This window comes from Dysidea avara, chromosome 10 (genome assembly GCF_963678975.1).
Source record: "Dysidea avara chromosome 10, odDysAvar1.4, whole genome shotgun sequence".
Classification (NCBI taxonomy): domain Eukaryota; kingdom Metazoa; phylum Porifera; class Demospongiae; order Dictyoceratida; family Dysideidae; genus Dysidea; species Dysidea avara.
Genome location: NC_089281.1, coordinates 10347799 through 10374747, shown reverse-complemented (window position 1 = coordinate 10374747; position 26949 = coordinate 10347799). Strand labels below are relative to the sequence as shown.

The following is a 26949-nucleotide window of genomic DNA, read 5'->3' as shown; positions in this document are numbered from 1 at the left end:
GCTGAACTCTCTACATGGTGGTTTCTTTGTAGCTGAACTCTCTACAAGGTAACTTCTTCTATCTGATCTTTCTACAGGGTGATTTGTTTGTAGCTGAATTCTCTACAGGGTGATTTATTTGCAGCTTAACTCTCTACAAGGTGACTTCTTCTAGCTGAACTCTCAACAGAGTGATTGATTTTTTTTGCAGCTGAACTCTCTACATGGTGGTTTCTTTGTAACTGAACTCTCTACAGGGTGATTTGTTTGTAGCTGAACTCTCTACAGGGTGATTTGTTTATCACTAATTTTATTTCAGTTGTTCCTTATGTGGGGCAGGATATTGTTGTTTTGATTTGAGGTGGGCCGATGGTTTGTAATGCGACTTTAAATAGGTTTTTTAGTTTACATTACTTGTTTCCTTTTGTTTTGTCCTTCTTGGCGTTAGTTCATTTGCATTTTTTGCATAAAGTGGGGTCGAATAATCCTATGGGTTTGCCTTCTGATGTAGAGAAAATACCGTTTCATCCTTATTATACGGTAAAGGATTTATCGGGAAATATGTTATTTTTTGTTTTGTTTGTTTTTATTGTTTATTTTTTTTCCGGATTATTTGGGTGATGCCGAGAATTTTAAGGAGGCCGACATTTTAGTTACTCCTATTCATATTAAACCGGAATGGTATTTTTTATTTATGTATGCCATTTTGCGATCTATTCCGAAACTCTCTACAGGGTGATCTGTTCATAGCTGAACTCCCTATAAGGTAACTTCTTCTAGCTAATCTTTCTACAGGGCGATTTGTTTGTAGCTGAGTTCTCTACAGGGTGATTTGTTTGCAGCTGAACTCTACATGGTAGTTTCTTTGTAGCTCTACAATGTGACTTCTTCTAGCTGAACTCTCTACAAGGTGACTTGTTTCTAGCTGATCTCTCTACAGGGTGACTTGTTTCTAGCTGAACTCTCTACAGGTGATTTGTTTGCAGCTGAACTCTCTACATGGTTTATTTCTTTGTAACTGAACTCCCTGCAAGGTGACTTCTTCTAGCTGATCTCTCTACAGGGAGATTTGTTTGTAGCTTAACTCTCTACAGGTGATTTGTTTGCAGCTGAACTCTCTACATGATGGTTTCTTTGTAGCTGAACTCTCTACATGATAGTTTCTTTGTAGCTGAACTCTCTACAAGGTGATTTCTTCTATAGCTGATCTTTCTACAGGGTGATTTGTTTGTACCTGAACTATCTACATGATGGTTTCTTTGTAGCTGAACTCTCTACAAGGTAACTTCTTCTAGCTGATCTCTCTACAGGACAATTTGTTTGTACCTGAACTCTCACATGATTGCTTCTTTGAAGCTGAACTCTCTACAAGGTGATTTCTTCTAGCTGATCTTTCTACAGGGTGATTTGTTTGTAGCAGAACTCTCTACAAGGAAACTTCTTCTAGCTGATCTCTCTACAGGGAGATTTGTTTGTAGCTGAACCCTCTATACATGATTTGTTTGCGGCTGAATTCTCTACATGATGGTTTCTTTGTAGCTGAACTCTCTACAAGGTAACTTCTTCTAGCTGATCTCTTTACAGGGTGAATTGTTTGTAGCTGAACGATCTACAAGGTAACTTCTTCTAACTGATCTCTCTACAGGGTGATTTGTCTGTAGCTGAACTCTCTACAAGGAAACCTTTTTAACTGAGCTCTGTACAGGGTGAATTGTTTGTAGCTGAACTATCTACAAGGTAACTTCTTCTAGCTGATCTCTCTACAGGATGATTTGTTTGTAGCTGAACTATCTACAAGGTAACTTCTTCTAGCTGATCTCTCTACAGGGTGATTTGTTTGTAGCTGAATTCTGTATAGGTGATTTGTTTGCAGCTGAGCTCTTTACAGAATGGTTTCTTTGTAGCTGAACTCTCTACAAGGTAACTTCTTCTAGCTGATGTATCTACAGGGTCACTAGTTTGTAGCTGAATTCTCTACATGGTGGTTTCTTTGTAACTGAACTATCTATAAGGTGACATCTTCTAGCTGATCTTTCAACAGGGTGATTTGTTTGTAACTGAACTCTCTACAAGAAAACTTCTTCTAACTGATGTCTGAACAGGGTGAATTGTTTGTAGCTGAACTCTCTACAGGGTGATTTGTTTGTAGCTGATCTCTATACAGGTTACTTATTTCTAACTGATCTCTTGAATTCTGTTCAGGGTGACTGCTCTATTAGGATGACTGCTCTATTAGGATGACTGCTCTATTTGAGTATCTCGATCTCGCACTTGCTACACCAAGTTGGATTTCGTGTTATAACTCCGTGGCTTTAAGTCTGATTTTTCTACACCATTGAAGAGCCTTTCTAAGATGATAACTCCATCTGTACAGCGATTTTCAAAGCATTACCCCAAGTGGTTTATCTGGTAGGCTTGGCAAGCATAATAATAATAATAATAATAATAAAAATTAGCTAATCTCGATTGCGTAATTGTTACACACTGTTGATTTTTTCGCTGTATCTTCCTGGTTTTTAGCTTGATTTCTTTCAAACCACAAAAGGTTTGAGGTTCAATAGTTAACCTATTCACCCACCGATTTTCAGCTTCTTCCCATACGCGGTTTACCCTGTAGGCGTGACAACATATTGGTATTATTTTTCGTGCATAATCGCTCATAACTCTTTGCCTGTTTATGGTATTCCAGCCAAAGTTGGTACAGAGATGCGCCTTTATACCCCCCTTCTGTGTGCCAAATTTCAAGGCAATCGGATAACGCGCTCGAGTTTTATAGCAGTTTTTGTAAGTGTGCGAAAAGAGGAAGAAAAATAAGAAGAAAAAAAAACGAAGAAACTAAGCCAATTTTTGAAGTCGCATATCTCAGGAATGCCTGAAGCGATTTCGCTCAAATTTGGAATGTGGAGTACTGAAGTTGGAGGGAATGTACACAGCAAAATTTGTCTTGTTTCATCAAGGCAGCACAGAGCTACGGAGGTGCGAAAATTGCGTTTTCTTTCTTCCTGTCAATATACTCACGGGGTTGCGCGCCGGCTTCTTGGGCCGCACGACACACTACCGTGTGTCTTGATATAATCTATGATCGGATGCATCTAATCGTTTTCTCTTGCCTACTAGTGCGCAAGCGTAGAAAACCACGTTGTTTTCGTGTTGCCCACAGGACATGTGTACATGTACCGGTATGTGTACACAGGACATGTGGACATAATATTATGATACTGTACCTGCTGTATGGTGAATATGGAGCAAGGTGTTGATAAGGTGTTGGTGATCGGTGTTGATGTCGGGGGTACTAACACGGATGCGGTTATATTGGAAGGCCATCAAGTACTCGCCCAAGTCAAACACCCAACTACTACGGATCGTACCAGTGGAGTACGAAGCGCCATAGAGAAAGTGATTGACAGTTTTGTCTCCCAGAACAAACAATTTTCAATTCGAAAAGATGTAATAACTTGTACGCTAAGAGTAAATATTGGCACGACCCATTTTGTGAACGCTTTGATTGAACGAAAGAACCTTCAGAAGGTTGGAGCACTTCGTCTCTGCGGATCTGCTTCAGTAGCCCTACCTCCATTTACAGATTTTCCTACATATCTGAAGCAGGCAGTTTATGGAGGTTATAAACTAGTTGATGGAGGGTTTGAGTGCACCAGACAAGAAATAGCTAGCATCAACAAGGAACAGATAATTCAGGCGGCTCAAGAATTGTATAACTCTGGAGTACGAAATTTTGTTGTGTGTGGCGTCTTCTCTCCACTGGTTCACAATCAGGAAAATGAAGCAGCAGAAATAATAAGAAATTTGTACCCAGATGTCTCCATAACACAGTCACATGTGGTGAGTACTACAATTTAATTATGGAACTCCCTTGAATTAATTAGTATCATGAAATTATACTAGATGAATAAAAATTTGCAAATTTTAAGAGGGATAATAGGGATCGCTGAAAAAAGCCACAAAACAAGAAGGGATCACTGGGATGCAGTGTTGGGCAAGTTACTTTGTAAAAGTAACTAGTTACATATTACTTGCAACTGAACTATTTAGTTACAGTTACATGTTACCCGTATATTACTTTGTGTCCACAGCCTTAAGCTGTCACGTGTGAAACGACCACTTTATCACGTGACATGATTGCATTGTTGGACAATGTGCAAATCTTGGTTATAAATAAGAAGTTGGTGAATAAGCTTCATTCAGTAGGCTTCATTACTTCGTTTAGGCTAGGCATTACTCAGAGGATAACTAACGAGATTAGTAACTTCGTTACTTGTAGTAATAATATTACGTAATATTAGACTTATTACAGTAACTATATATTACTTAGGTAACGCGTTACATTTGTAAGTAAAGTAACTTGAGTTATATTACCCATTTTTATAGCGTATTTTGTTATATTACTTAGTTATCACAAAAGTAATAATATTACGCATTACTCCCAACACTGCTGGGATGGTAATATAAACCACAAATCCCTATTTTGACTCATTTCAAAATGACAGAGCATGTAACTAAAGATTTAAGACAGAGAGTCAAAATAGGGATTTGTGGTTTACATTACCATCCTAGCGATCCCTTCTTGTTTTGTGGCTTTCTTCAGTGATTCCTATTCTCCCTCTTAAAATTCTCAATTTTTTATTCATCTAGGTTATGTATGTTTTATTAATCCAGTGATGAATTATGGATTTCTTTGATTGATAATGAAGACTGTGGTGAATACACTATTTTTGCATTCTGTATAGAGCTATTTCAGCATGTGATCAACATTACGTAAACCGTACTGAGATGCCATTTTGGTGCACCACCTGATTGATACGAACTGCGGAATGTACAGGATCTACGTATGGTAGAGAGGAAGACTTCCCGACGAAGCAAAGGAATGATACAAGGATAAACTATGAATTATAGGTGGGATCGACCAGTTTCTCAGCGATCTGCGAATTTAGCTGACAGTTTTTCCGAGTTTTCCTCCTGCCTGTCCTATGGAATCCATTGACACCGTTTGTTACTTTGTTCTAAGGACTAGTTTTATCACAGCTGAGCAGCTTAAAGCGTGGAAAGGCCTTGAAGCCTACAACCAGTTTGTATGCTAGTGGTTGGTTATATTAATTGTACCGAACAGGAAAGTTACTGGAAAGTCACTGGCTGGGTAAGGTATATTTCTTTATTGAATCATAACCTCTGATTGAATGATACTTGTAAACTATCTTTGTACATGTACAGTTCATTCTATACACATACAAAGTTGTATTTATATATTATGTGTTGTATAGGTTTGCCATTCACAGATGATGAGACGTTGCTGTGCATGTAAATTCTAGAGGAGTCAGGTCATGTCTGCTGTTCACATTGCAATTGCATGGATGGCCTTGGAGAAGGAAGTCCGTACACATATAGTGTGCTTTTTATCTGGTTCACACAGACAATTTTTGAGGAAACAAGGAAAACGAACTTGTGCTTTTGCCAAGGTCCAGAGAAGGGATCCACAGATGGTTTTACTTAAGCTCATGACTGTTCCTAAGGGAAAGTGGTACTGCATGCCCTAATTGTAGAATTTGCCACAATTTCTAAAAGGAAAAGGCAGCAGTAAAAAAAAACACTTAATAAGTACGTGAGGCATGCCATATTATTTGTGTTGTACAACCATTCATGTAAAATATAATATTTACTGTACAATTGTCTATTAATTTTAGTTTTAGTCAAATTAATGGTACAACCGAGTCACATACATTGATTAAAGCACAGCAAACATGGATTATTCAATCAATCAAAGGTGCGTCTTTGCCTTTTCTGATCAAAAGTGAATCGTTAGGTAAACCAGCGTGTGCTCCAGTGAAATCGTCACTCACAAAACTTTCCTCACATAATGGTGGTAGAGGTTCAGTTCCTTGCTCAGTTAGTTCATGAGTAGCTGTCTGGCAATTAGTAAGCTGATCCTGCACATTTCCAGAGCCATCACATTCTAACTTTCATCACTTAGCTGCATTCTTACCCAGCCAGTGACTTTCCAGTAATTAACCACTAGCATACAAACTGGTTGTTGGCTTCAAGGCCTTTCCACACTTTAAGCTGCTCAGCTGTGACAAAACTAGTCCTTAGAACAAAGTAACAAACGGTATCAATGGGTTCCACTGACAGGACAGGCAGGAGGAAAACTGTTAGCTAAATTCGCAAATCACTGAGAAACTGGTCAATCCCACCTATAATTCATAGTTTGTCTTTGTATCGCTCCTTTGCTTTGTCAGGAAGGCCTTCAGCATAGCTTGACAATCTCTACATTCCGCAGTTTGTATCAATCAGGTGGTGCACCAAAATGGTGTCTCGGTATGGTTTACGTAATGTTGATCACGCACTGAAATAGCTCTATAGTAATGCCATCAATGTTTCAGTACACGCATGAAACTGATCAAATTGCAATGTGCATATAGACTGAGAGTCTCCTAATATGAGCTACAATTTACATTACTGATACCTTGAATAGCTGTCACATTCAGTGCAAGGGTTGTTGTTATACACTTGACTGCATTATTAGAGTATTTACATGACTGCTCTATTAGAGTATTTTAATCTTGATAACCTGCCCACGCACAATAATCATGTAGCGAAAAAAAAAGACACCTTGCAACAAAGTCTTCAGCACAGATTATGCTTCCTGGCCTATACTGAGCTTAATTCTATTAGGCCACTCAAATTGGTAATTATGTTTCTGGTCCTTTGAAAATCAGTTTTAGGTGCAAGCAGGCAGAATTCAGCAACAAAGCAACAATGGAGTGACCGCTCAATTAGAGTATTTTTTGTGATTTACTAACTGTTCTATTAGAGTATATCGATCCATACTATATATGCACTCTGCCCATTTCTTGCAGGTTTTCACTGATAAAATGCAAATCATGACACTTAGATAGTTAGATTTAGCATACTTGTTGCAGCCCAATATTTGTTTCTGAAATCCAGGTTTTTCAAAAAGCTGATGCGGGCCATTTTACCCATGGGGTCATTCCATGCCAAATCAACAAAAAAAATCCCGATTCCTTTGGATTTTCATGAAATTTGGCATAGACATGGACTCTACTAAGAAACTTTCTCACACCAAAATTTGGCCCATTCTATTGATCTCCCTTTAAGATATGACCACTCCAAGTTTATTACAAAATACTACACTGGTTTAATAAAATGGCCATAACTTTGTCAGTGATTATCACAAAACCTTTCTGTTTAGATTTGTGGAATGCTTATTAAATTCTCTTTCAAGTGATATATAATTCATTATAATTACTCAAAGGAGAAGGTCAAACCACAGAAATGTGACTTTTTCCTTTTATCTTACTTTTTTCAAAAAAGATATTTCAATTACTTTCATTTTTTGTTCAAATATTCTTCTAATTCCCTTCTTTCATGACAGTAAGTTTGAAGTTGGGATGGCAAGTAGATCATGAGTTGTGGCTACATACGTAATTTTACATGTTACCGGGGGTATAAGTATGAACACTATTATAACATTACAAACTTTTAAATTAACTTATAATATGGAATTTCATCAAAACATGGCCAAGTTGCAATACACATACAGTTGGAGGCATAGTATATAAGTATCATAAGGTGATTAAACAGAAGTATCAATATTCACCATTTCTGAAGCTACACCAATATCCCCTATTGCTATGTATATCGATGCAGTTATGATAACAACATGATTTTGTGCAAATACCATCAGGGGTCCATAATAGAGGTTTTATGAACTCCGGATGCCATATAGTGGGAGGGTTTAGTAGTAAATTATCTTATCAAAGGTTTGACAAAATTGTGGAAACTTCACATTAACATTATGAAGTTGGAAAGTAAATCATTCCTTATTCACCAAATTCTTCAGCTAAACTTTTCTGTTATTCTGCAGGACATCTGTACATGTCAGCAGACGCTATATACATAATAACAGAAAAGTTTGGTGGAGGAAATATTTGGTGGAGAATTTGGTGAATAAGGAATGATTTACATTGGAACCTATCTAAGCCGGTCAAAACTTTGGGCTGGTCACTGTAGGAATGACACGAGGTGATCATAACATATCACGTGACAATCATACAAGTTACATCTAATACATTCGTGCAGTGCTATGATTATACCTAGTGTTACAAGTGCGTGTGTGTGTGCGTGTAATCTATATATATATCTAGTTCAGTTCCTACATCTCCCCCCCCCATCCTTGGTGGGCACGGGTGCGTATGTTGCTGCTATGGCCAAGTGGGGTCCTCAATTAGACGTGCGGGTGCTCTACGAGATCTCTGTGAACGGCGCTGCTGTTGTGCAGATTGAGACGGTTCGTGGGAGGGGGTATGTGAATCTTGAGGTAAGTTTGAAGGGATGATCTGCTGAGGTGTGTAGGCAGCACAAGAGGCAGGTGTCCGATGTCTCAGGAAGCGTCTGTTGCGTACGAGAACCCGTCCACTCTGTGTTCTGACATGATATCTTCGGTGAGGGCCAATTGCAACGACTGTTGCATATGTGTCCCAAAGCTTGGTCTGTGTGTTTTGCAACGCCACCGCCGACCCAATCTCAATGTCTGTAAGTGGATGCGTGTGGGTGTTATAGTATGTCTCTGACTGACGCAATGTGTGGGCTGCTTGCTGGTCTGCTTCCTGCGAGGAGCGTTGCCACTCTGGAGCAAAGGAGCGACGATGGGCTGGCAGACTGTCCTGAACAGGGTGGCCATAGAGTTTCTGAGCTGGCGATAGGCCGTCTCTACGTGAGGGAGTGTTGCGATACTGGAGGAGGGCTCTGCACAGCCTATTGTCATTAAGCTGGCGGTGATCCCAGGATGCTGCAAGAACCCTCTTCATCGATTTGACGGTTGCCTCGGCTTTACCGTTGCTCTGGGGGTATCTGGGTGATGACATCTTATGTGTGAAGCCCCACTGGGCAGCAAAGGTGTTAAACTCTTTGGCTGTAAACTGTGGCCCCCCATCTGACCACAGGATGTCAGGAATTGCTGTGCGGCAGAACGTAGAACGTAGTGCGGAAACTAGGTGTCTAGTAGTAGTGTTGGAGCCCATTGGAATGACGTCTGGCCAATCAGAGTAACAATCAACAATGATTAAAAATTGTTTACCACCGTAGGCGGCGAAGTCAGCAGCAACCTCTTGGAATGGGCGTAGTGGTTTAGGCTTGGACACTATCGGTTCCTTCGGATTGGATGGTAAGTGATCTTGGCAGAACTGGCAAGCTGTGATGATGTTCTCGATGTCATTATTGATTCCTGGCCAATACACCGTCAAACGTGCCCGTTGCTTGGTGCGGACTATACCCTGGTGTGCTTCATGAAGATCTGCTAGTACTTGACGGCGCATGGCTCTGGGGACCAGTAACTGGCAACCATGTACAATTAAGCCATCCTCTATGCTCAGATGTCCCTTAACAGCCCAGAACTGCTTGCAGGTTTCAGGGAGTTGACGGCGGTGTGCTGGGAATCCATTGAGGATGGTGCTATAGAGGTCCTGGTATTCCACGTCTTGTTCTGCCTTGTCCCTTAAGTCCTGGAGGCGTGTTGGTAAGGTGAAGCCCAGGCAGCTCACAGCCCGTATTTCTGAAATGGTGATTTCCGGGCAGAGCTGGGAGTCTGTTTCTGCCATGGTGTCCTCCTCGCACGGGTCCATGGTGGGGTGCCGAGAGAGGGCGTCTGGTGCATGATGGCCACTGCCTTTTGTCCACTCTGCTGTGAAATTATATCCCATGATTCGTGTCTTCAGACGTTGTAGTCTCGGGTTCTCTATCTCATCCAAGCGATGAGTGTTTAAGATCGATATTAGAGGGTTGTGGTCAGTGATAATGTTGAAGTGCGGTAACCCAGCTAGAAAGATGCGGCATTTCATAATAGCCCATGCAACTGCGAGCATCTCTAATTCAATGACAGCATAACGTGCCTCTGCTTCTGACAAGAAACGTGAATCTGCTTGAACTAGGACCCATCTCTCTGCTGTCTTCTGCTGTAGTATGAAGCCTAGCCCCTGCCTGCTGGCATCAGTACACAAGCGAGTTGGTTTGTGGATATCGAAGAAGGACAACACTGGGGCTGTGGTGAGGGATTTCTTGATCTGACTAAGGGCTTCGTCTTGGGTGGCAGACCACATAAACTCATTTTTGGTACTCAACAATGGTCTCAGCGGGCCTAGGAGAGTAGCAAGGGTGTTAGTACTGGTTGACAACTGGTTTACAAGCCCAAGAAAGGATCTCAACTCAGAGCGGTTTGTAGGGGAAGGGTAGGCTGTGATTGCCAAGGTAATGGATGGGTCAACCTGATACCCTTCTGCTGACAGTTGGAAGCCAGCAAAAGTGACCTGGCGCTTGAAGAATTGGCACTTGTCTGTGTTCAGGGTGATATTGCAGTCTGCGCAGCGTTGCAGAAATTGTCTCACGTGTTTCTCGTGTTCACTGATGTTGCTGTCATATATGACAAAGTCATCGACTATGCGGCGGAATCCTGAGAGGCCCCTGAATGCTTCGGTCATGCGCCGATTATAATGTTCTGATATGGACGAAAGTCCATAGGGAGCACGTAAATACTTGTATCGCCCAAATGGTGTAATGAATGTGGTGAGGGGTTGACTGGTTTCATTCAAGGGGCATTGGTGGTAGCCCTTTAGTGCATCAAGCACTGTGAATATCTTGGCCTCACTAGCGGCGATATCAGCAACTGCTTCCGCTGGTGTGGGCGATTGGTACCTCTCACGGATTACGAAGCGGTTAAGGTGGGACAAGTCTACGCACATCCGAATTTTATCCAAGTTCTTCTTTGGTGTCACCACAATTGGTGCACACCACGCTGTAGCCTCGGTAACCGGTGTGATTATGTGTTGTGATTCAAGCAATTGAAGTTCAGCCTGGAGCTTCTCCCGGTAGGCGAAAGGGATTGTGCGAGGTGTGTGAACACAAAACGGTTTGGCTGAGTCTGTTATTGCTATATGGAATTCTTCGCCTTGCATGACCCTTATGTGTCCGTCAAATACAGTTGGAAAGGCAGTAGTCAGCTGGTCTGTGGATGACAGTGGTGGCTGTAGGATTGCTGCATTGATTGTCACTGTTGGTGGAGTTGCCTGTTCCTTGGCGTTGATGGCAGCAGGGGCTACCGGGAGCGGTGTTGGGTAACAGGGTGGGAGGATTCCAAGTGCTTTACAGGCCTTCCATGACATCATTACTCCTGTGACGTCCTTGAAGACATGAATCTCTTCACGGTGTGTTCTGCCTTGGAGTGAGAAAGTAGTGGGAAGCTTCCCCATAGGTGTCATCTTGTGGCCACTAGCTGTGAGTGGTGATATAAGTGAGGGTAAGAGGTTAGATGGGTGTTCGTCAAGTAGGGTCAAGAGGTGTGGGCCTGCCGCTGAGATGTCAGCTCCAGTGTCGGGGAGCATGGATGTGACAGCGGATCCATTTACCGTGCTGACCTGTATGCTGATGGTTGGGGCATGGTCTGTACCAGTGACTTGTCTGAGTGCGGACAGGTGGTTGGGACTTTGTTCTGTGATGGTGGCGTCCTCTGGTGGTATATACATAACATTCGCCGATGGGTATGCTGGTGGCTGTGTGGTACCTGGTGTTCGGGATTGGCGTGCCCGGCACACTTTGGCAAAGTGCCCTATTTTGCTACAGTGGTGGCAGGTTTTGTCATAAGCTGGACAGTGCGTTCGTCCCCCCAAGTGTGGTTTGGATCCACATCCAGGGCACTGCTGCTGTCGTTGTTGGGGTGGTTGCGGCCTCTGGAGTGGTTGCTTTCGCTGGATAGGAAGTGGTTGCTGTTTATGTTGTTGGATTGCTAATACTGATGCTGGGGTACCCTCTTGGATTGATCGGCACTGCTTCTTAGCAGCCTCTTGCGCTCTGCATATGGTGATAGCAGCCTCCAAGGTCAATTCCTGCTGTCGAAGAAGGTGCTCAACGGTGTCCTGGTCTATTAGCCCCTCGATGATCTGGTCTCTGATGCTCTTTTGCGCACAGGGATTGGAGCAAAAGTTACAAGTCTTTGTTAGCTCTCTCAGGGCTACTAGAAAGTCATCGAAACTCTCTCCTGGTTGTTGCCTGCGGCTCCTCAAGTTGCGGCGCTCAACAGATTCATTGATCTGGCCATCTATGTGCCGTTTGATTGCCTGTATGATTGCAGCGGAATCGCTTCGCTGTTCCTCTGATAGGCCGAGGTTATTTACAATAGAGAGGGTTTCCCTCGACAAACACAATGTCAAAACCTGTACCTTGGTGGCAGCTGATTCGCCGGCCAGTCCTGATAGTGTGCAGTAGGACGTCCACTGTGCCCTCCATGCCTCAAAATCACCACCACGGTCCACTTGTATGTCGAGCTTGGGTAGATCAGACTGTCGGAAGACGTATGGCATCGCGGAAGTCTAGGGGCAAAGTACGACAGAAACAATGTAAGCTAATTACGGTGTAACCTTTACAGGTGCCTCGACCGGCACAGGGGGTCACTCAGGTGGTTAGAATAGTCTTCGGTCGACGAAGGTCACAGCGAAACTGCTCGCGGCGCCATGTAGGAATGACACGAGGTGATCATAACATATCACGTGACAATCATACAAGTTACATCTAATACATTCGTGCAGTGCTATGATTATACCTAGTGTTACAAGTGCGTGTGTGTGTGCGTGTAATCTATATATATATCTAGTTCAGTTCCTACAGTCACCTTCAGGCAAGTGGCTGCTTTTGAAGGTGGATTAGTGTATAGGTATCTCATTTGGAGAATTTATAGTTGGTTCTTATATGGTGGCCTTTCTGTACAGTCACTGTACCAAATCAAAACTCTCCAACTTCATTATTTTAATAGAAGCCTATTGGAAGTTTCCACAATTCTGTCTAACCTTTCTCTTACAAGCCTTACAGTATCATAAGATAATTTGCTACTAAACCCTCCCACTATATGGCATCCAGAGTTCATAAAATCTCTATTATGGACCCCTGATGGTGTTTGCACCAAAATCATGTTGTTATCATAACTGCATCGATATACATAGCAATAGGGGATATTGGTGTAGCTTCAGAAATGGTGAGTATTGATACTTCTGTTTAATCACCTTATGATACTTATATACTATGCCTCCAACTGTATGTGTATTGCAACTTGGCCATGTTCTGATAAGATTCCATACTATAGTTTAATTTTAAAGTTTGTATTGTTATAGTAGTGTTCATACTTATACCCCCGGTAGCATGTAAAATTACGTATGTAGCCACAACACATGATCTACTTGCCATCCCAACTTCAAACTTACTGTCATGAAAGAAGGGAATTAGAAGAATATTTGAACAAAAAAAATGAAAGTAATTGAAATATCTGAAAAAAGTAAGATCAAAGGGAAAAGTCACATTTCTGTGGTTGACCTTTTCCTGTGAGTAATTATAATGAATTATATATCACTTGAACGAGAATTTAATAAGCATTCCAAAAATCTAAATAGAAAGGTTTTGTGATAATCACTGACAAAGTTATGGCCATTTTATTAAACCAGTGTAGTATTTTGTAATGAACTTGGAGTGGTCATATCTTAAAGGGAGATCAATAGAATAGGCCAAACTTTGGTGTGAGAAAGTTTCTTAGTAGAGTCCATGTCTATGCCAAATTTCATGAAAATCCAAAGGGATTGGAATTTTTTTTGTTGATTTGGTATGGAATGACCCCATGTATTTCTGAAATTTCACATTCTCCAAAAAAGGATGCGGGCCGTGGACCAGAAACATAATTACCACTTGGAGTGGCTTTAGCCACAAGCAGCGTACACCAAAAAAACTACCCTCTGAGTGTGATCTTGTATGGCTTCTCATGCATAATGGCATTTTGGTAAGAAGAAACGGCTAGGTTTGGGCTGTTTCCATCCGAAAACGAAATTTAAAATAGGCCATGGACACGCACAATGATCAATTCAGCAAGCCTTGCTACTTTTTATCCTGTAACTTTATTGTTATACTACTTTAGTATATGGAACTGCTGCCAATAGTGTGAGAACTTGGAAAAATTTCATGGTCTAGGGTGGTTCGCGATCTGTGGAATACGGGCTTATTAATAGGTCACGGACATGTGGAAGGACTCAGTAAGCATTGCTATATAGTTTTTAGCTTGAAAAAGTGGATAACGTGGATAATTTTCACTGTACATGAGTGAAACAAAATAATAAGAAAAATAATAGAATTATGAAGATGAACAAAATGGCAAATTTCAGTTGTGTTCCAAATACACATACTGTTTCCTTTTTACTTGATACTTACTAGTGGACCAATACTGATTGCAAATAACCACCAGAGGGTTGTTTTGAGTTGGAGGATGCTTTCCAAGGTGGTTTTTAGGCGTGCGTTCTATTAGAGTTTTTGCAAAAAACATGGGCGATCCCTATTATGAACCCACTATCGTGGTTCATGATATCCTGGTGTAGAGTGTTTAATTTTTTCAAATAAAAGTGATTGTGTGTTAACTAGTATTGCTTGCTGGCTATGATAATGTTTTAAAATGCATCCTAACCATTGCATATTTTGTAGTTTAATCAACTTGGGTTGTTGGAACGAGAGAGTGCAGCAATCTTGAATGAGTCACTGAAGAATTTATGTCATGATACAATCACTGCATTTCGAAAAGCATTGGATGATGTTGGCTTCCCGGAGAATTGTCCATTTTATCTCTCACAAAATGATGGTACCCTAATCAGGTATGTCTGTGCATACAATATGTATTCAAATTGTATATTAAGAGCTCGTAATATTTATTCAGAGAACAGTCTGAGATGTTTGTTGAATGAGCTCCAGGTGGATACTCTCCTCCATAAAATAAAATGCTTGTTAATAGGCATAGAATATCTTATTAGTTATTGACATCAGTGATGAGAGTCTGATGAGATTTCTACACAATTTTCATAGACCTGAAATGCATGTGGACAAAGCTAAGTTGAAGCTGAAGCTACATCATCTGAGGGGCTGTATATTGCATAGAAAACTGTCAGTCAGCCAACATGTTCTCTTTGTGTTAGAAAACATCCAAGTGAAATAGAAAAAGGGACAAGTTTATCCTTATAATTAGTTAGCCTTAGTGGCAGCATTGCATCCATCCCATTCTAATGATGTCCATCTATTAGTAATATCGATTTTACTTTTGGTTTACCCAATTTTCATTGGATCAATAGTAAGCAATCACAGGCGAGTTGCTAACTAGTTACCCTGCAGGTTTACTTTCTAGCTTGTGACCTGCTGCAGGTTTCTATCTTAGATATAACCTCATTAAGTCCCCAGGTATCAAAGGAAAGTATTCATAAATTTTCTAATTATCAAACTGCGTGTGTGTGTGTGTGTACTGTTCATATCACAGTGTGTTATGTACATATCATATAGCACAGTGCAGTGGCCTTAATTTTACTTCTATGAATGGAAGTGTGTAGTGTAGACCTGTCTCCAACATAAAGTCTGTCTCAAGTATTGTAATGAATGCTGGGATTATTATGCCAGCAACTTTTATGCCACCATCCTCCAGTAAGCTTGTTAATGCTGTGATACAGTACACAATTATTACCTCATTCATCATTGTCACTGTCTATTTGGTAGTAAAATGGGCCTCATTAGAATATGCCATTGGATTACCAGTGATTCCATGAAATCCATCAATTGCAAGCTTGTACTTATCTTTAGCTGATGCCACTTCAAACTTGTTGTATTGCAGGAAGATTTCGCTACCATCAGTAAACTGTATGTCCATTCTCATTTCCTAACCACCTTGGCCTATAAGACAATAGAGGGCTCTAAGCCCATACCAAAATTCACCAGTTAACTTGCCAAACCCATCTTCATATTCCCGTTATAGTCAACAGATCCATCTTGTCTCCTCTGTACTTCTAACATCCTCCTCCTCCATTGATAGTGTCACTATAAGCCTCAACCTCCAAGTGATCATTTCTACAGAAATTGTTAATTACATATACTCCTGATGGTTTCGTGTTTCTGATAAAGCTGAGGTGACCATACCCTAGATCACAACAATCATCGATAATGTGATTGTTATCATCATTCTGATCATTGACCAATGGTACTATTACTGTAACCAATATAATTGCCATTACTGGAGTACAACTGCTAGCCCATTCACTGTTACTTCTTTTATACTAGTAATGAAGCCACTATAAATAGTATAAATAGAATAGTGTATCCAAAATAGCTATTAAAGTTTGTGCGCAAATAGCTTAGCCATGGTAGTAATGCTATTAATAGAACAATATAATAATATCCTAACTAGATAATACTAATTTAATGCAAGTTGTATCTTTATGCCAGCCAACATGTAGCTTATAAGTTATCAATGGTACTGTGTGTTCATAGTGAAGTGAAGGCCAAAGAGTTACCAGTACTAACAATATCATCAGGTCCTACTAATAGTATGAGAGGTGCTGCCTTCCTCAGTGGAGTACAGGATGCTGTAGTGATTGATATTGGAGGGACCACTACTGATGTTGGAGTTATAAAGTCTGGCTTTCCTCGTGAAGCCTCTGGCTACTCTAAGGTATTACAGATATATACAACAGTTTGTTCAGTGAACCACACAAATCATCTAAAAATATCAACATGATTTGTATTTTATACAATCCAACATAGTACAATGATTTTGTCTAACATGTGTACATTGCACATAATACTATATATCAGTATATGTGCATGTTGGACAAAATTGTTGATACAGTTTATAAATCATTTTTTTTAGCTACCAGGTGTAGATGTACGTACCAGATTTCGTCATCCAGATGTGATAAGTATCGGCCTAGGAGGAGGCTCAATAATAAGATGTAACAATGTAAGCTGTACCTGTGTATTGTAATAGTGTATACATTTTGTACTGTTCAGAACAACATTGTTCAAGTTGGACCAGATAGTGTTGGACACCAATTGCAAAAAGAAGGAGTTTCATTTGGTGGTGATGTCACTACTGCCACAGACATTGCTATGGCTACTGGATTGTTGGCTCCATTTGGTACTGCTAAACTACCCCAAACTATTGGATGTCAAACAGCTTATGCTGCCAGCATGCAGATCTACAAGATGATTGGTGACACCATTGATGCCGTTAAGGTTATGTATGTTTTTGTATGAGATGGCATAGTATGTTGTGTTGTGATTATTTTCAGTTCTATCTGCAGCACCTCTTGTATATTGGTTCTGAATGTGATGCTCTTTCGTGGGTTTACTGATGTAATCAATATATAAAGTCCTACACTGAATACCTTAATTTTATTTATATATGAGCTTGATGAATTTTGTCCAATTGCTCTATGGTATAGTTAAAATGAGTTTAACACTATTTAGAGACCCAAAGACGATGTGGGTGAAGGCCACCCATGGTTGATTGTTTTGGCCTGTGTCTTTGGCAATTAAGCCAAGCCCACATCATCTGAGGGGCTCTCAATCATGTAGAAACTTTTTAGAAAATTTCTTTGAGTGAAGAGTATAAAAGAAAGAGCTGCTAGTATGAAGATTTACCCTTCCAAGTTATATAGTGTCAGTGCCAGATCTTGACATTAGTGTATTGGTGCCAATGACGTCTGTAAAAAAAGTGAGGCTACTTCATTTTTGGCTTTGCTGATTCTCGTTTGATGAATATAGTAAACAACCACCTGGCTAGACCACAAGTTAGTAATCCCTCTACAGGGTTCAATTCTAGATAGTAACCTTACGAAGAACATACACGTATCAGTCTAGACAATAAAATACTTTAATTGAATAGTCATACTGTACTGCTCACTACAATATATCACTTACATGCATAACCTCTGGTGTCATATAATTGTACAATACATTATAGACCTCGTCCAAGGATGTTCCTGTACTACTGGTGGGAGGTGGTAGTGTTCTAGTAGATACTGACAACTGGGTGTTCAAGGGAGTCTCTGTCATGCAAAGAACACCTCACTTTGATGTGAGTGATTGTTTATCAACACCAGTTATATGTTATACTTGTGTTAAATACAATTTCTGACATCACAACACTCCTATAGGTAGCTAATGCAGTAGGTGCTGCTATAGGACAAGTCAGTGGCGAGTACAGAGACATGGTGTCTTTGTCATCACCAGAATACAGAGATCAGCTGATTGATGAAGCTATTGCAAAAGCCAGAGAACATGCTATAACCAATGGAGCAAACCCTGACACCATTACAGTGATAGAGAAATCCATAGATCCTGTGCCTTATGTTGGAGAAGTTGGGAAGTTTAATGTAGTGAATATTTACATTAAAGTTGTGGGAGATTTGCTGGAAGATGTTGACAAGAAGGATATTATCACTGCAGCTAATCCTGTGGTCACCACCAACCCTCAAGTACCTATTACTGATCATAGTAAAATAGAAAGGGCAGATAATCCACACTGGCCATATGAGAATGAGGAAGTCAAGAAACTTGACAAACAGTTTGGACTACCAGATCCTGTGATAAGTATGTTACAACACACTATATAGGAAACTGAAATGTTGATGAATCCACTATTCATCAGCTTCGGTATATTAAATGTTGATAAAAACAACCTCTTTTAAAGGAACTTTCCAATGTTTAAATTTTGAAGAACCGATTCTCAACTTTTTCTTCCATCAAATTTTCCTGTTGTACGGTTAAATATTAATGCATGTGTACTCTAGTGGCAATCTTGGTAATTAGGGTATAAAATAAAACCAAAACATTTGGCTGTAAAGGTCTTTTTGTAATAAACTTTATCTATGCTCAGAAACTGAATTGCATATATACTACAACAGTATAACAAGTGCTAAGTAAAAACATATACTCCAATAGATCAATCAGTGTGAAAGTTCAGAGATCACTCTTATTTTGTACCTTTGTGTTGATTTTCTTTGTACTTTGTAGTAACTACCATAAATTCATGCATTAAAGTTTTTCATATTAGTGTTGCTTGCTTTTTACACTTGTACATATGAAATTTGTTATAAATTCTGCACAGACTCCTCAGGAGAGTGGGTACTGTCTGCTCAAGATATTGAATGCTTGTGTATTGGAGCTGGTATTCTTGGCTGTGGTGGAGGTGGGAGTCCTTACTTTGGTGAACTCTTGGCCAAGAAGGAAATCAACAATGGAAAGGAAATGAAAGTTGTAAACCCACTGAGGTATGATTGTATACGCAATCACACTCTATATATATATATATATATATATATATATATCCTGCTACAGTAAGTAATCAACATTTTTTGTTTTGTTTCACAGACTCGATTCATCTCAACAAGGATTGTGTGCTCCTGTAGCATTCATGGGTGCTCCTTCTATTTCAATAGAGAAGGGAGTGTCGGGTACTGAAACATTAATAGCCCTTGAGGCTGTGAAGAAGCTACTTGCTTCTGGAGTGTGTGAAGAAGCTAACGACAATGGGAAGAAATCTGTAGGTGTTGTTGAAGTCAAACAGTCCACCAAGTATTCGGGTATTTATGAAGCAACTGGATGGGAGAAAGTTGATGCATCCAGCAAAATTAGTGAGGTTTGTTGTATAAGGATTTAAAATGATGAATATTTAAATAATTTTAAAGGACAGAAAAATTACTTCATTACTTTGTTGTGAAGTTGGTGGACTAAATGCTGTGGAGCCTCTCTTACTAGGAGCTAAATGTGGTATGCATGTACAGTACATGCTTGTGTGATTGTTTGGGCATGCATAAAGCACGCTAGCCTGTGTGTATTAAGACACAAGATAGTGTTGTGTGGCTCATGGAAGCCTTGTGTGACTAAGAAGCACAATTTTTTTTGTGGAAATTTCCCCAGGGTTGGAAACATACCTATGTCAAATTTGAGATGTGTGTATCTTAATTAATGATGTGTTTAAGAAAATTGTAACATGCCCTTATATCCATCAATAATAGCTAATTTGAATTTGTTAAGAGATAAGAAAAATTAGGCAAATGATGAAGGCATGCATCTTGGAAATAGCTAAGTTTTCATCACAATTTTGATTTGTTGTAATACCTACGTACCACTTAAAATACACAAGAAAACTAGCTGAATTTTCTTGCAGACCTTGAGATACAAACATCCTCTATTGAAATAGAAATGGGATTGAAGATCACAGGAATTATAATACGAAGAGTAGCTATCTAACAAGGATGCAATCTGTGTACTCTATTAGAGAGCAGCAATTTAGAGGTCTGTTGACAGAATTACTCTAATAGAACATACTCAAAATACTCTAATAGAACAGTCATTTTCCAATTTTGACTGCATGAGCGTCTACTGTATATTTTAATACAAGTATTAATTACTAATAACACTCGGTTCTGCTATTCACCTTCAGAAAAATAAAAACAAAATGTAAGCCTTATCTTATGGCTTTATATCTCTTCAATCATACAGTATAGTTGTACTGTATATTAGGGATCACTGTCTTTCTGGTAAAAAAAAATCACCCAAAATTAGCTTCACAATACTATCCTGGTGCCTTGGCAGTATTGGTTAGGTATTACCAGGAGCTTATGAGGCGGCGAAGGAGCATGAAACTCGGTTCCATCACAATCCAAATTACGTCACATTTTTTGAATAAATTGCTATGAGTGTCGCGCACAATTAGTATACAGCATCGATTAATGAGATTTTACTTTCCTTATATTGAAACTAATTGCTAATGAATTTGGATTTTGATGGCACCCAGCAGGCTACATAAGTTTCATGCTCCTTCGGTGGTTCATAAGCTCCTGGTATTACCAAGCCTAAAAGTGCCTTTAGTAAGATTCTACAATAGATTATTACAAAATTTAAAAAAATAATTATTCAATGGAATTTTCTACTGACTAACTGCTGCCTTCAAACAATAACGGCTAAGGTTACAGGCTTAATTTTTTCACTTTTTGACATCACTTTGTCCTGAGATGTGCCTTTTGGCAGTACATACAATGCATGCATCATGGACTTACCTTTGTCCTCCTTTGTGAGATGATGAGCACTTCGTTTGGCACAAAAAATGCTTGATACGTACATCAGCTGGCATTGTTGGACACCAAACGAATGCATGACAGACAGATGGACAGCTTTTCAGCTTTATATATATATACAAGTATAAGGGAATTTTAAATTTGATTAGGGGTAATGAAAAAAAAGTAGGGAAACAAGGAGATATACTAGTGAACATTTAATCTATAATTCAGTCATTAGGGATTAAAGGCATATCTGCAGGTGTAGGCAACCTCCTACTTTTTTCCATGATCCCTAATCAAACTTAAAATTCCTAATTATTCCTTATACTTGTTGGTTTACTTTTTTTGTATATAACATTATTATGACTGGTGAACCCGCACGTACCGCATCAAAGAAAAGGATGACATCAGAGTTAATGTTTTCATCTGAGCATGCACCCCAGCTATCAATTACTGACGCAAAAGTGAAGTGGTCATTACGCTTTGCTTTCAGCTATGTTCAGCCTGTTACACAGTGCTACAAACAAAGAACAGTAGGAGAAGCGCCACTACAATCAATCCAGTCACCATAAAAAATACGGATGATTTCTGTTTACAAACGTAGGGAAGTCATGTATCATGCTACTGTGAATCGACACCTTTGGCAGTCAGCAAAAAGAAATGGGAAAGAATTACCTTGCTTTTAAATAAAGTTTCCAAATGCTGTGTTTCATCATTTACAGCATGTTAAATGCAAGGGTGTAGAACAAAACTCACTCAAATTCTTTCTATAAATCGGATGCAAATTGCAAGTAAACACGTACCTATTCCATTCAATTTAAGCATGCCTTTATAAGTAACTTTTAAAGATACTCTAACTGCAGGTTATGTTTAGTCCATGTGGTAGAGCATGAGACTAGGGTATGAGATTATTATAGCAGGAGTAATGTATTTTGTGGACTGGACTCGCAGACTGGACTCACGGACTGGACTCATGGACTGAGCTGGTTATAGCTTTTAAATTATCCATCTATTTTAGCACTGGATAACACCACTAATGAGCTACAACTGCTGGTACTCTTCCTTACAAGTTGTGAAGACAGTGCATGCACTAATTAATTAGAATACACTTATGATACATGTGTACTAGTAGTGATAAAGCGTGATAGAGGCTATTGTTGTAGTGTAAGTGTTTTCCTTTGTTGCTTTAGCATTAATGTTAGGGCTGTAGTGATGAGCCAGCTTATTTGCATAGTGCCATAACCTTAACCCACCCACCTGCTGAGAATAATTAGCTGGTTCATCACTATAGCCTTAACACTAGTGCTAAAGCAACAAAGGAAAACACCTATGCTACAACAATAGCCTCCATCATGCTTTATCACTAGTACACGTGTATCATAAGTGTGTTCTAATTAATTAGTGCACGTGCTGCCTTCACAACTTGTAAGGAAGAGCAGTACCAGTACTTGTAGCTTGATACTGGTGTCTCCAGTGCTGAAATAGATGGATAATTCCTGGATTAGCTATTTCCAGCTCAGTCCATGAGTCCAGTCCACGAGTTCAGTCCGTGAGTCCAGTCCGCAAAATACATTATGCCATTATGGCACAATATTGCAGTGGTCTTTGCTTATGTAGCTACATTCAGCTCTGCTGTATAAAATTACCTGTATACTGTATGCTCATACCATTTCAGTGTACTTGCAGGATGGCATAATGCAGCCTCATGTTCTTTAAAAGTGACATCCATATACATGCAACATAGCTACATGAATTTTAATGCTTGGTTTCCATTACATTATGTGAAGATGGTCCTGCATATAGTGCTTAGTGCATAACAGATGTATACACAATATGGCAAGTTCTGCATTGTAGGGCAGGTACCAATGCCACAGTATTAAGGTGCAAATAAATGTCTTTTATTGTCAACATATTATTATCAAATGATGCTACATGTATAGCCTGCATAATAGGATAGGTAGTACTAGAACCATGCACATCATTTATACCTGTGTGATAAACACATAATTACTACAGTTGCTTTAGCTTAGCTACTGCAATTCTGCAAGTTCAGGAGTACCTGCATGCTTCATCATTTCGGTATACTTGGCAGGATGGTGGTATAAGGCTCATTTAAATGTGATACCACCATGCTTGCTGCAGGGCATGAATGACACTGATGTTTAATGCTTGGTTGTTATTATAATGTGGTCCCTGCATTTAGAATACTAGTTTGTACTATATAAAACCAAAATGGCTGAGCTGTAGAGCACAGCCATTGGACTGGTTGAAGGTGTGATATCAGAGGGCAGCGACCAAGAAATCCCTTTAATTTCAATTTACATTGTTGGCCATACTTTTTTCACAGCTCAGCTGTTTTCGATTAGCTATTATAATTTATCCATTTATATACCACTGCTATATTTGCTCTACAGGGTTGCCTGTACTTGATGCTGATGGGATGGGTAGAGCATTTCCTGAACTACAAATGTTTATACCATTCATCTACAACTCTGCCCCATATCCAAGTTGTGCTGCTGACAACAAGGGAAAAGTTGTGGCTATTTCCCATTCTGAATCCGCTAAACAACTGGAAAATGCCATGAGAATAGCCTGTGTTGAGATGGGGTACGATATGATCACTGTGTTACACATGCATGTTTTAAATTTTTTTTGTGTTGCTTGTGCTTTAATACAGTTCATAGAGATTTAGTTAGTGCCTGTGTGTCTTCAACAGGTTTAGCTGTGCTATTACCCTGGGTAATTTAACAATTGATGAAGTCAAGAGTATGTGTATATTGCACACACTCAGTAAGGCCTGGTGTCTGGGAAGAGCTGTACGTCGAGGACAGCTAGCCAAAACTGACCCAGTTAATGTTGTTACTAAAAGTATGAATGGAAGGTTGATTATCAGTGGAAAGGTACAGATAGTCCCAGACATATATGTTCTTATGTGTCTATCATGATTATATTTGTGGCATATGATTATTTTCTTTACAACCTTTACAGATAATTGATATCCATCGAACTACTGAAGGAGGGTTTAACCGGGGCTACCTAATGATTCAAGGATTAGGAAAATTTACTGGCTCAAAAGTTCAAGTTTTGTTTCAGAATGAAAACCTTGTTGCACACTGTGAAGATGATAGTGCAGATAGTATGGGAAAAATAATTGCTACAACTCCAGACCTGATCTCAGGTATGCCTATGCAATATACAGAGGAGTATGCATGTGTTATTTCTTCAAAATACTCTAATTAAGCAGTCGAAATAAGTTGATATTGTGCTACTTTTAAAAACCAGGTGCTCATGTAGTTAATACTATCCTTTCCAGCTAGATAGGTAATTAATCAACCTTGTATATAATTTAGTGCTCTGCTATGATTTAGCTAGATATACTGTAATTCAGTTTACATGAGTTATTTTGTAATTACAATGCTATGCACTGCTAAAGAAGTATAATTCGAACAAACTACTTTAAACTGCAAATTACGCACAGAACTCAACTGTTATATAGCGTGTGTATCATGTTTTCTCACAAATTGTTTAGAGAAAACCTTGAGGCTACAGCTGCCCTTCATTTTCATTTGCAAAAGTACGGGACATGACGCTCTTTCACCTTGAAGAAATTTGTTATTCCTGTTGGCCTATGTGAAGCTAGATACATTATGTTTCGTGAATGGCATTTATAAAGTCTCCAGTAATTCATTTCACTTGTGGTATTCAAGCCAGCATTAATAACCTACTGCATATTGAAAACTTAAGGTTAATACTGGTGCTGTACAGCCTTCATTTCTCACATAGAGACTGCTTTTAACGCAAAACTTTTGCTCACACACAAACTTTCCAAAACAATTGCGGTAAACCAGGGCATGCGCCTGGTTAAAAATAGGGAGGAGTTGATTATACAGGAAGACAAAAGCAAGGAGAAAAAATAATGTCATAGTAGGACAAAATCAAACATAATGCACTTGAAAATGGTATAATATGATAATTACCACAATGATTGAACCGCCATTGGAGATCGTGATACTCTAATAAAACAGCCACCACAAGCATGTAATCAACTTAGAATATGCATGTGTTATGTTAGTAAAGTCCAAGCAAATGCAATCCTTCTGGTAAAATAATAAGGATAAGGTGAAAAATAAAACACTTGTTGGAAATTGGAAGAGAAGAGTTAGTAAGATTTGCCATCATTATAATCAGGAGCTCATAAGAGCTGCAAGGCACAAAGGAGTGTAACACACTAGCTGTGTTCTATCTTTTATGAAATGCCTTTGCAGCCACATGTCCTTATAGAGAGAGCATGCAGTAATTACCTGGGCTGTGCCTGGTTATGTTAATTAACAGGTGCTAGCAGTTAATATGCAGCCATACAATGTCCATAATACTGGTAAGGTAGTTAAAAGATTGATTTCAACATAGCTCTGTTTCTGGTCCTCTACAGCACAGAGAGCTTACAAAATGGTTACTTAGTTCATTGTTAAGAGTTGCTCAGGCTTTTTACGTTACGAATAGCACACAAGTACTTAGACTCATCATGGCTTCCTTTGTGATTAGTCAAATGTTGGAACCACTAGTATCACGCTCTATAAGCTCCTATTTTAATAAAGCAATAACATTTTCACATCACCCTGTAGTGCTGGATTCAGATAAAGGAGAACCCATTACTACTGAAGAGGTCAAGTTTGGGATAAGAGTTGCAGTGGTTGCCATGGCAGCTGATCCACAGTTAACCACAAAGAGAGCACTAGAAGTAGTTGGACCAAGAGCATTTGGTTATGACTTTGATTATGCTCCTTACAATAGTACAATGTAACAAGGATGATCTGTATTATTACATAATGTTCACTCTTTGTCCCACAGCAATTATATACTGGTACCAGGGGGAGTTTTCTGGGGTTCTGGAAACCCCCTTTGAAATTTGAACTTGAATAGGCTTGCAGCAGAAACACCAAGCCATCACAGTGTGGTTGCGCAAATGTGGGAATAGAGTAGAGCAGTATAGCTACAGTGTATTAGGAAATTTATTCAAAAAGGAATTAAGGAAGAACATGCAAGAGTATAATTTAACTACAAGGAAAAACATTAATGAAGATCGAGATACTCTATGCAGTCAATTAAAACTACCCTCATAATGAATTGCGATTTAAAAATGTAAATTAGTTTGAATCACTTTAAACTTTCAATACCTAATTCTAAGTTTTTAATTGGAAACTTTGGACATGCATACATATTATTTGGATCACACTACAGTACTCCTGACCAGCCATTAATCCCTTTTAAAGGGAACTAGGAATAATATTATATTGAAATAGCATAATATAGTCATAGAGCATAAATAAATTTTGAAGCTATTTAATGTACAAAATTTGTCAGCAGCTGGAGGCTGCGCCCCTAGACCACTGCATCAATAACTATCAAATCTGGAAACCACCTTGGAAAAATTCTGGATATGCCCCTTGGTACATTATTATAAAGCAGCCAAGCTATGAAGAGCGTGTGATGCACTAGCATTGGAACACAATACACTATATGTGACCTGACTACACTACATTGTAATCTTACATATAAGAGTATATACGCACCAAAAGATTTATAAAAAGCAGTTCATTTACTATGCATAGCAACTCTATAGGTGTGATATACATAGCAAACTAAACAGAATGAAATAAAATCACTTTAATGTTCATGTGTGTAAACTAAACAGAATGAAATAAAATCACTTTAATATCAACAACTACAGTCACTTTGTTTTCGTGGTCAACGATCAGTGGTAAGCTTCCTCAAAGATCTGTCTCCATATTGTATCCCTGAACTCATCCGCTCTGGATCCAACTCTCTTGGGAAACATAAATACTTAACTAACATGCTACAGCTAGACACAAGTGCATATGAGCACAAACAACTTTACCAACCTGCTTCAATTTTAGAAAGTATCAACCGTGCTGTCTTGAGGAACACCTCTTCTACATTTTCACCAGACATGGCACTTGTTTTCAAAAAGGTCATCTCTATACCACAAATGAGATCAATTATTGGACCAGCAATGGTTCAAACA

General features: G+C 39.3%; 1 protein-coding gene across 1 annotated transcript; it reads left to right on the top strand.

The window, feature by feature from the left end:
* Nucleotides 1-3108: 3108 nt before the first annotated feature.
* Nucleotides 3109-25757, top strand: LOC136236932 (uncharacterized). The gene is made up of 14 exons (XM_066027162.1): nucleotides 3109-3819; nucleotides 14512-14678; nucleotides 16333-16513; nucleotides 16712-16801; nucleotides 16852-17076; nucleotides 17807-17920; nucleotides 18000-18435; nucleotides 18953-19115; nucleotides 19216-19483; nucleotides 19533-19614; nucleotides 23321-23513; nucleotides 23623-23806; nucleotides 23895-24084; nucleotides 25529-25757. Exons 1-14 carry the CDS (start codon nucleotides 3211-3213, stop codon nucleotides 25705-25707), a joined length of 3081 nt encoding a protein of 1026 aa, XP_065883234.1. The 5' UTR covers nucleotides 3109-3210; the 3' UTR covers nucleotides 25708-25757.
* The last annotated feature ends 1192 nt before the right edge of the window (nucleotides 25758-26949 follow it).